The sequence below is a fragment of the Galendromus occidentalis genome, unplaced genomic scaffold, assembly GCF_000255335.2.
Source record: "Galendromus occidentalis unplaced genomic scaffold, Mocc_1.1 scf7180000077431, whole genome shotgun sequence".
Classification (NCBI taxonomy): Eukaryota; Metazoa; Arthropoda; class Arachnida; order Mesostigmata; family Phytoseiidae; genus Galendromus; species Galendromus occidentalis.
The window spans coordinates 791935-802630 of NW_003805419.1; the positions used below are offsets into that span (position 1 = coordinate 791935).

Here is a 10696-nt window from a genome sequence, read left to right on the forward strand (position 1 = left end):
CCCTTTTTCCGTTCTCCGTCGACAGATCGGACAGCCGATGCGGAGTCCTCTCGAAACCGAAGGATTCAGTCGGGCGTGACCACGCCGCCACAGACTCCGCATTCGCAGCGAATTCGAGCCCTCGACGTCACGCTCGAAGTTTGTCAACCACTAAGAGATCAAAGGCAACTGTGAGGAGCTCACGTATCGCTTTTGCAAAACGCCGTGCTTCGAAGAAAACCGCGGAAGACGGCGACGCGACGTAGCCACGCCGAAGAACGGCGCGCGTATCCGAGTGTCAGCATTAGAGGGGAATGCTTTTGAGATTGTTTTGGTTCGCTCGATGTTGGCTTTCATTCGCTCGGAGATCTCTTGCGCGCTGTTACATGCGGAGTCGACATCACTGCGGTCGACGCAAAACGACGGATGAGCTGAACGTGACCGTAGTCTGCTCACGGACTCGAAGGAACAGATTCAGCGAGGGCGAGAATAATATGTACGCCTCCGACACGAGTTAGCAAATGAATAGCGGTCGGAATCGTTTGGTCAACCTTCACGTATCTCGCCACTGACTGAGTAAACTCCGGCCGAACGTGGGAGGCTTCACGCTCAGTCACTCAATCACGCAACCGGTCCCCGCTTCCGTATCTCCCCTCCTCCCCCCCTCAGCTGCTCTCGTTCGCTCGCTCTCACGCTCGGAGGAGAATTCTTTCCGCTCGCAGCTAGAAGAGAGTTTGTCGTCATGTGGACAGCGAGCTCCCATGGAGCGTATCATCGCTTACATGAGAATGGGGAAAAACGCTTTTATTATGGCCGAGCCTTGCTTACGGTCGCTTTAGGTGTGCGATGATAGCGCTCCTTCTTTTCTCTTGGCCCTCCCTCAAACTCGTTTTGTTCGCAGGAGATCGACCGGGAGGAATGTGTAGTCACAGAGCACGACGAGTGAACTCGCCGACTGACTTGCGTTGATGCCTCGCACGCTCGCCTCGTTCGTTGCGTTGTAAATTCTCCAGCGGAGTCTCAGCGGGCGGAAGCCAGTGATGAAGGGGAGTTAGATGTTAGCCGTTTTCCCATTATGAGTCCGTTGCCTGCGGCGATTGGAACGGCGGCGGCGCCGCTATTCGCACACGGACACACACGAAACTACAAGGACGTTGATACCGGTAGAACGATTTGCCTTTTGTGTCCGCTTGCTTACACGATCCCTAGATGTGTCGGGGAGCGAAGGAGTATACATACAATCAGCCAGGACGCCAGCCCACCATCCAGGCTGGAGCTCGCGTCTGTCTGTCCCGTGCAGCTTCATTTTCGGAGAAAACCGCGTAATTTGGGTTCGCGGCTCCCTCCCACCTTTCCGGACCTGCTACGCGGAAACACCTACGACAACGACTGCGAAGACGATGACTACCACCATCACGAGCAGCCACAGCAGCAGCAGCAGGAGGAGCAGCAACAACGACGGCGTCGGGAAGACAATTTTTTTCTCCATGAGCGAGCAACACTCTGCAATCAAGCACGAATGCTGCGTCCGCCTTGACCTTGGGCGGTTATAGTCGAAATCCGGAGCGGCCGAGACACACAAGGTGAAGTCAAACGATCGGAAATCTCAGTGTTGGATCTGTTTGATTGTGCCGCGAAAACTCCCTCTCGATCTGCGAGTCAAATCGGAACCGGAACCTTGCCGTGCCGGCTTGATGCGACGCGACGCCCGAACCCATTCCGATCCTGCGACTGCTCTCCGTCTACTGTTCCCCAGCGATCCCCCCGTGTCGAAAAATGGTCGCATGCGAGGAGAGCAGACGCGCTCCCCACTCTGGGATCCGCCGACATTGGAAACAAGTTCACAATAGTTCTCATGCGAGGAATTTCCGGAAGCCATACCTCTCGACAGGGGAATGATGGAACACGGAATCGTTCCGCCTTTTCCCGCGCATCCACATTCGCTGTTCGATAAAAGTTCTGCTGCCGCATCTCTCTGTGGTTCGGACTGTCGCCCAAATAAAATCCGGGATCTTTCCTTCTGCATGGTGAACTGGTGCCCTCCAGAGCGCCGAGAGGAGAAAATGGGTTAAGACAGCGGTAGAAAGTAGGTAGTCCTCGAGGTCAGGCCTTGTCGATGCTCGAGAGCGGCTGTGCCCTAGCCAAAAGTCTATTGGAGCGAGAGACTCTGATACCTTCGGAGGAAGGGAGCGTCGAGCGTAGCTTTCAATGGATTTATCTCTTTAAACGCTTGCCCAAGTTCGTTTTTGAAGATTTCCCCGGAGTTTCCGTTCAGTGTCGCCTGATTTTAGTAGTGCTACGCTCAAACGAATTTAAACTTACTTGATCTCCCGCTTTTGCTAGAAGACTAGCACCGCGCCGTAAACGAGAATTCACGCGTCTACGCGTTCGGACTGATTCCTCTTTCTATAGAAAGGAGGCTTTAATTCGAGTCTACTCTTGATATGGGTCCTTCCACTCCCCATCGGAAGACACCCTTCGGCTTCTGGGCAGACGAAGACCTCACAGAGCGGAAAAAGAAATTTTCGACCGCGATGAAAGCGTGATTCCTCTCAGGTGATGCGACTCAACTTTTTGGAGTTATAATTGTGCGGTCGATGGTGAGCGAATATTTTTGTGCTCGTCGCTTGTCTTCGGAGGCAAGGGAACACGACCTCTTGAGCGGCTCGTCGCACAGAACAGGCACAAGATGTGACCCGAAGTTTGGGTCAGCTCTGCTGCACTTCCACGGTGAGGTCGATGACCCAGTTCACATTCGCGTCGAGTAAACCGTACTCTGAGCGCCGGAAGGGGGAAACAAGCCGCAACGGAAACTCACCTTTCGAATTTCCTCATAAACTATCTCTCTCGAAACTTGACAAAGAAAAATGAGTCGCCTCTCAAGCCGGCGCTGGAAAATAAAGTCAGCATCCACGACGCGCTTTTTAGAGGTGTCTCGAAAATTCTACCACAGAGTGCTCGGGGAGCCAGGAAATTGAGGAATAGTAGAGGCGAAATATGGTGGGCCTGTTGAAACCGAAGGAAGACGTCAGGCCTGAGCACTCCACCTCGGGGAGGAGGAAAACTCTCAACTGCAATTACGTTCCGATTCGGGTGTGCAACGGGAAGCTTCACGTCAAGAGTGAATCTTACGGAGTACACAGTCATTTTGTTGTCACGCACGCACGAAATCGGTGCGTGCAATACGCATGTTTGAGGAGACGTGTGGCTTGTCGTGTGGCTCGGGTGAAGTTCCGTCTCTCTTTAGAACCGGGAATCGCCCCGGATATCGGGGGAGGGGGGGGGCGATTAGCAGGGATAGAGTCGAGCAGGGAGGATCCAGCCTCTAGCTGAAGGCTCCTTCAGAAGGAGTTCTTCGAGGACTTGGAAAAGTTCACCGAACTTCTCGCCGCAATTTCGGTAGCGTCAGGCACCGAAGGAGGCCGATGCGGAATTTGGCCCGCTGAAAAAGCTCAACTCAAATTTTGCTTCGCTCGATCCCGATCCGAGAAGCTGCAGTCCGAGCGATTCGGAGGAAGTTGGCGGCAATCGCCGAAGTTTCTCGAATGCCCTCTCCGCGGTTCGTTTTGCCGAGGCCGAATTGTGCCGCGACCCAGATCCTCGTGGTCGGGGAATTTCAATGCCGTCAATCAGATGGAGCAACTAAGAAAACGATTTCCAGAGCTCGATCGTAAGCTAGCCGGCCACTCGATTAGCCGGCACGTCTAAGTAAGGAGTCGAATGGGCGAATAAGTAGGTAATACGCGGGAGTGCGCGGGCGACGAGTCCGGCACGGGATCGACGACGCCCCCAAGGCATTTGAACGGGCCGCTTGCGACAAAGTCCCTAATCGAAGAGAGAACTCCCAGATCGAAATTGACCGTTCCGTCGTCGTTTCGATGTAAACGTGAGCAGCGATCCTTGAGAGGTCGGAGGCCTTCAATTTAAACTCGGGGCATTTTGTTCAATCGCAGGTGTCTTCTATTCTGGCTCGAGAGGAAATGCAACGCAAAGTATCACTTTGCCGTCGGTGCCGGGAGAGACGATCTCGCGGCCTTGGCGCTCCGCATCGGTGGTTAGATGCTCTGGTCAGTTGTTTGCTCTTCCGCGTTCGTAGATGCGCCTGGGACTGCGTGACTGCGACCGGTCCTCCGAGGAGACTAGCGCCGGCCTTAAAAGGCTGACTCAGTCCCGGAGCGTATAATACCGGAATCCGGAGAGGAGCTGATGACGAAAATTGCGTGCTGACCCCTAGCTTATTCGTTGGCGGAGTTTGCGGGCGATGAGGCGGTCGGCACCCTTGGACTTAGCGCGGAAAGTTCTGAGAACTCCTCGGAGCCACTCGATTGTGTAGCATTCGGAATGGCTCTCGAACTCTCGAGTGTCCGAGGGCTCCTCTGCAGCTGCGGCTGTATCGCACATCCTGCTCGCGCCCAGAGCTATCGAACTGTTAGAATCAGTGTATGTTCGACACTTAGTCCTGGACGTTCGTTTCCCCCGAAAGGGAGCTCTCCCCACAGAAAACAAAAGCAATTCCACGAGTATGGTTCCGCGATCCTCACCGGATCGGAATTCCTGTCGAACATCGGGATTAAGAGTCTGATTCAACGATTTCCGAGGTTTTCCCTCGATACGCTCCCTTGAGCTCGCCGTGCGGAACCCTCCCTCATCAGCGTCGGTCACAGCAAACTTGCAATCGTAACGATAGGAGGATCGTTCCGAATGTTGTCTGTGCTCATTGAGGAGTTTTACTGCTCCCTCCGCAAGCGAGCAGTTTGTTACAGAAAACCCGCTGTTAAACAAAGCTGTCATCAGGAGAAGATCCTTACCGCACATCTCGCGGGGGATGAGCGTATAAATCAGCGAGAAACCCATACTGGTCGGAGAAAATGCGGCCTCAGCCCAAGGGTGGTCCACACTCGTTCAATGATTGGGATTGCGGCGGAGACTGAGCTCAGGCGAGTTCGGAGCTATCGCTCAAATGCGAGCTGAGCAATTCATGGAGTCGGACGTATTATGGTTTCTGCAGAACTTTCCCGCGCGCTCGGTCTGTTCCTCGTAAAAGCGCGTCAATGGAGACATAAAACTGTCGAACGCCCTCGTTCTGCTTCCCAGGGACCATATAGAGCTGACCACGACGAGAATGGTGAGCCCAATACGCGGTCGGATGCTCTAAATTACGGTCCGGCGAACAGTGGACCCATCATCGCGTGACTCGAGCGGATAGTTCTCGGGGAGTGAAGAGCACGGGATTTTAAGAGCCAGACAATCCCCGATCAAGTCGAATCCGACCGCCATTCCAGCACTTGTCAACGATGTCTTTCCGAGACAAGTAAGCGTTCCGGATGCGGAATAACTTATTCACTCACAACAGAAAAACATCGCTATCATTCCGCGCTGGCGAGGCTCCGGATCGTGTTCAAAGTAAATTAGCTGCGCTCCCGAATGTGTGTGCTACACGATGCAGTTTTTTATTTGACTAGTAGTACGATAACGATTCTCGCTCGCGATCTAGTCGCGTATAAGCTGTCGTAGGCTCACTCGATCCGTCGGAGCGTGTTCGTCGGTTTTTATGGTTTCTATCGTTTGGACGAGGGGGGGAGCATGGGGAATGCACGGCACCAGATAGCTAGGAATAACTTTGAGGAGTCTGACGAACCGCGACGAAGAACGGCAGGAAAACGCAAATGAACCCTCAAGGTCTGGCCTGCGGTAATCGAATTATAGCTAACATACATACATATGTCAAGGGCGAACTCTTCGGAAGTTCTTGCTCCCCCGTGTTCATTCATCACCGTCATTATGAAGCTTTTATCGGATCCGGGACCCCCGAATGACGAAGAGAAATGATACGGATGCAAAGGTAACAAGGATCAAGCAAGTGCACCGTTGTTATGAACATCGTGTTTGTCCCGAACTCGTCTGCCGTAAGGCACTCATCAGCCCTCGGCACTGACTGACTAGGCCACTATCGCCGCCGCCGCCGCCGCCGCAACCACCAGCGCTGCCGCGCCGCTACCGCTGTTCCTCATACGGGAGGAACAGCTGTGCGTGCACACGGCGAAGTGATTTCGTTCGAGCAGTCCGCCTACTTGGCTCTAATTGTTGTTTGCTTTATCCTCAGGCTGTTCGGAGGTGAACCGGAGTTCGGCTTCGTCGGTTGCTCCCCGAGAGGCGAGAACACGATGGAACGCGCGGACGGGCGCGCGGCTCCCGATCCGCCCAGTCTGCGGGTTGCACCGAGCCTTTCAATATACGGTCAGGCGCCGAGGCGTCTCGGAAGGGATGTCAAGCTCATACGAACCTCCTGAGCCAAGAGAGAGAAGGTTCCAGAGACCCTTCGTGGTGGAAGCACGATCGTTGGAACACCGCGAGGACGAGCGCCGCATTTATCAATGCAGTAGTCGCTTTGATAAATCTCTCTGGCGCCCTTTCCCCCTGCCGAGAGGCTCTTTCTGCCAAACCCGCATTTGTTTCAGCATCGGCGATGGGATCAGCGGCACGGGCCTGATCTATTATTCCTCTTCCTATAGGCACATTATACGCTCAGGGACCCCTCGAAAAGCCACAGAACACTTGAACTTCCGGGGCAGCGTTTCATCATCGAATGAATGAAAACAGCGCTCAAAAGCCGATCTCTCCAGGCTCCTTCTCGCCGACTTTTGTCTCACGCCCGCTACCGACCTGGGGCTAGTGTGCGCTTCTCGCGCGATCCGTCAATGTATCAGAGCTGGTCCTACGCAATAATGGCGGAAATTCAAGCTTGATAGTTCGAGGACTGGCGCGGCCTGCCCCGCGATGCTGCCGAGTCGGTGGGTTGAGTGGGTGAACGGGCGGCATGGAGCCGCGTAACTCAACGCTGTCAAGCCCAGCCGCTGCCTGGGGCATCGGGTGACCCATGTTCAATGTATATTCCAATAGCGCTCATGACTCGGCTCGGCCACGCGTGCTTTCCGGGATGAAATTCTCGTCTTTCACTTCTAGGCAAATTCTCCCGGCGATCCCTCCCTCCATCGTCTCGATCAGAATTCGTCCTGCCCTGGTCTGTCTGAAAGTTCTGGCTCCCCTCGGACATCATGACGTTATCAGCATGTCCGGAAGCGGACTCGACCTTGAAAGTTCTATCCCTCCGAACGGGGTCCGAGTTGTGGCTCGCGCTTTAGCGAGGACCGACTCGAGCACAGGTGTCTGAAAAACCGTTGGTGACGAAACGCAGCGTCCGCTTGTCGGGCCTGTCGTGTAATTCTAATGATCGTTAATAGAGAACACTGTAACAGGTTCTCCCGTTTCCGTACGGCAATTTGCTTTGTCGCTCCCTGTGAAGATCCATGGAGCAGCGGAAGAGGCCTCCTGCTCCGAGAGGCTAGCGGCATATTTCCATGTGTTGTCCTAGTCGCAGACATGAGCCTACCTCGAATACATGGAGTGGAAATGTTTTCCAAAAAACATCATTCTGTAACATGGAGGACCAAGCAACAGAATACCGTATAACTTCGAGCTCTCTCGAGGCAAGGCCCCTGAACAAGGGATGCGCATCTGTCAGTTTGGAGACCTTTTGCAGTAAAGGAAATCTCGCTCATTGTATGTATAGAGGACGTCACAAGGCAAAGGAAGTGAAGCCAGATGAGGCTTCCTCCGGCCGAAGCGGAGAGGAACGGTGGAAGATACAAAAACGAAAATTCGAATTAATATGGGAGGCCTCTGGGAAGCTCGGTAAAAAATCGATCTCCCCTTTTTTGTCAGAGGAGCGGAAGTTTCAGACGCGTCGCCGGAAGGTTACAGCCCACTGTCCCGAAAACTCATTGGCCCGAAATCTCAATGGCCCGAAAAACCATTGTCCCGAACGGTATCTGTCCCGAAAACTCATTGGCCCGAAAAAATGAAAGCTCAGCGTTGCTTCTATGCAGAGATGTGCATCTAGCACATTCTTTTCGCTCTTATATTATGTCATATTATTACGTACAATCACAGGGGGATCACAAAGAGCCACGGCTCAAGACAACCAACGTCTTGAATCGATGGAATTGATACAGTTGAGTGGTTACAGCCCACTTGAGTGTCATTGGGAGTACAACGTGTGCGAACAACGTCTGAGGTATTCTATGAGAGTGATTTCATGGTTTTCATATTGTCGTACGATGCGCTCCAGTCTTTGATTTAGGAGTATGTATTTTTTCCGCAGCGGCTTCGGAGGGTGCCCGACGTCCAATAGAAGTCTGTCCGACTTGTGCTTGCTCTGGTCCTGTTTGAGATGGCCTATCAAGACAAAGATGTTCACGTGGCTTTCCTTGACCATTCGATTCAAGGCACTATGCCATGCTTCGATATTATTTGTCGTGCGCGGTCCAAAAGTTTCTAAGGGGAGGAAATTGAAGGATAAGGCAACTCAATCATTCGTACAGTACCATCCGGACCACGACAAATCATTTGAGAGCTCTCACCCATAATGGTTCCACAACCGACGGGGAAAAACCGTCTCATTCTCCAGCCATGTGTGTATGACATACTCTTTGAGCTCGTCCAATTTGGCATACGCAGCGTGATCAATAGTGGGAGATTCACTCTGAAGCTCCAACCACGCATCATCGATGAGATGCTCCGGTACTAAACTTAGAGCCATCACGCCTTTGACGAAACTGCGGATCAGAGTCGATTGAGTAATGCTGCCGAGCTCAAACTTATATATATGCATGGTTGGATTGTTTCCATCACTGGATAATTGATCTACCTCCTGATGCTCGGATCGTTATCGTAGAAGGTTCGGAGACCGACCTGCTGGGTTTTCCTCCATATCGCTTGAGAAAAATGGAAATTGCATCCCTTTACTTCCGTTCCTGGGAGCGACTCTTCGATTGCCTTCAGACTTGAAACTTCAAAGTCTAGTTGCATCTTTGGAGGTTGAAAAACCATATGCCGTGTCACAGCGAAGGTCTTCAGGAGCGTAAACATTCGGATGTAAGTTTCCTTCTGTTTATCAGGGAGGAGAAAATACACGAGCGGCATCATTTGCCCCCGATATTGAGCGTGGAGCGTATAAAGCTGAGCGAACAGATGAGGCACGACCTTGAAGGTCCCGTCCATGTAAATCGCGTCAGCACGACAGAGGATCGTCATAGCTTCTTCGGTCGAGAAACCGAGGATTCTGTCCGTGGTTCCATCGTCAAAGACTAAGAAATCCTCCCCGTCCAAGGTTCTTGTCCACGTATCGCGAAGCACGATATCAGACCGACTTAACGGCAGCACCGGTCGAACCTTAGCTCGCTGTCGATGCAAGGAGCTTCGAACCTCTTCAAAATTCGGCAAAGCAGCGCCGATCTCTTCGGCGGCGTGATCTTGTCGAAGATTTGCAATACTCCGAACGAGGACTTCCTGATACACTTGTTTACATGATTCGTCCGGTCGAAGCAGAAGCGTTCGTTTCATCTCTGTCTTTGCAGCGCGTCTGATGCGATCACGACGTTCCTCTTCGTGATTATGAGTCCCGGACGTCCTGATAATTTCGGCATCGGCTCCCTTGGAATAGCGAAACGGAGACTCAGGCGCGTTTTCAACTTCGTATACCCGGAATATCACGATCGATGATCTGTTAGATTATCTATCAGGGATAAGTGAGAATCTATACCTTGACGACTATGATTCGAGCAGAACAACCGTCCGACTTTTTTCGAATGCACCGACAATAATGTTTCTGTTCCTTCTTTTTGTCGACTTCGAAGAGGAAATCGTTGACACGGTAGAGACTATTCGCCCAAGCGGACTCGATTTCTTCCGGGATCATCTTCCCGTCGACGCGAGAGACACAAACGATCGCGCAAGAGTGACTTGCGGAACATCCACATGTCACATTCAGTCAGCTGCTGAAGCCCGCGCAGAGAGGATTAAGGATAGAGATAGAGAGGCGTAGAAGTCTCCACTGCGGCTCACTCGCCACATCTCCGCATAGAAGCTTCGCTAAGCTCTAAATTTTTCGGGGCAATGCGCTTTCGGGACAGATCCCGTTCGGGACACTGGGTTTTCGGGCCATTGAGATTTCGGGCCATTGACTTTTCGGGCCAGTGGGTGCACACCCGCCGGAAAACTGGCAATGTTATTCCTCCCGGAAACCGGCAATTTTTTTTTCGAAAGGGAGACTAGGTGTACCTACATAGGAGAGGGGGTGCTCGTTCAGAGGAGTAATCTTCGTCGATTCTGCCCGCAGTCCCCAATCCCCGTTCCTGAAGTCGAATCTCTCGAAGCTCCGGTCTGTCAACGAGCTCCGAGGATTGATCGGGAATTGGAGGATATCATCTCATCGCCGGTAATTCACAGAAAGCATGCCCTTGCCGATCGGTGACAGAGAGGACCCTTTCGGGAGAGACACTCCTCTCCCGGGCCAAAGCAGCTCAATCCCACAAGAACAGAGGATTCAAGAGGGCGCTCGAAGGCAAGAAGATGCGGAGCTCGGAGAATAGTAGGGAAGAAAGGCATGAGCGGATCTAATTTAGGCGAGTCGACGCCCTCCCGTGCCAAACGTCTGCTCTCAATGCGAGTCGAGAAAGTTACACTGACAGGGACAACAAGGCGGACAAGAAGTTTCGCACTGACAAAAGAGTCGAATTTAAAAATATATCCTAGTCGCCCCACTGATATACATGCGCAGTGTAATGAGCTACGTCGCCGCTGAAAGAAAGTCTATGGAGAGTTCAGAAGCTTTCGCTAATTGCGGAACATCCCACCATCGGATCGAAAGCATCCATAA

General features: G+C 52.6%; 1 protein-coding gene across 1 annotated transcript; it reads right to left on the reverse strand.

Moving 5' to 3' along the window:
- Positions 1 to 8017: 8017 nt before the first annotated feature.
- LOC114828198 (uncharacterized) lies at positions 8018 to 9736 on the reverse strand. Its single transcript, XM_029111310.1, has 4 exons — positions 9581 to 9736; positions 8687 to 9471; positions 8422 to 8594; positions 8018 to 8313 (listed from the first exon to the last, which is right to left on the reverse strand). The coding sequence occupies exons 1-4, from the start codon at positions 9734 to 9736 to the stop codon at positions 8018 to 8020; spliced, it is 1410 nt and encodes a 469-aa protein (XP_028967143.1).
- Positions 9737 to 10696: the final 960 nt, after the last annotated feature.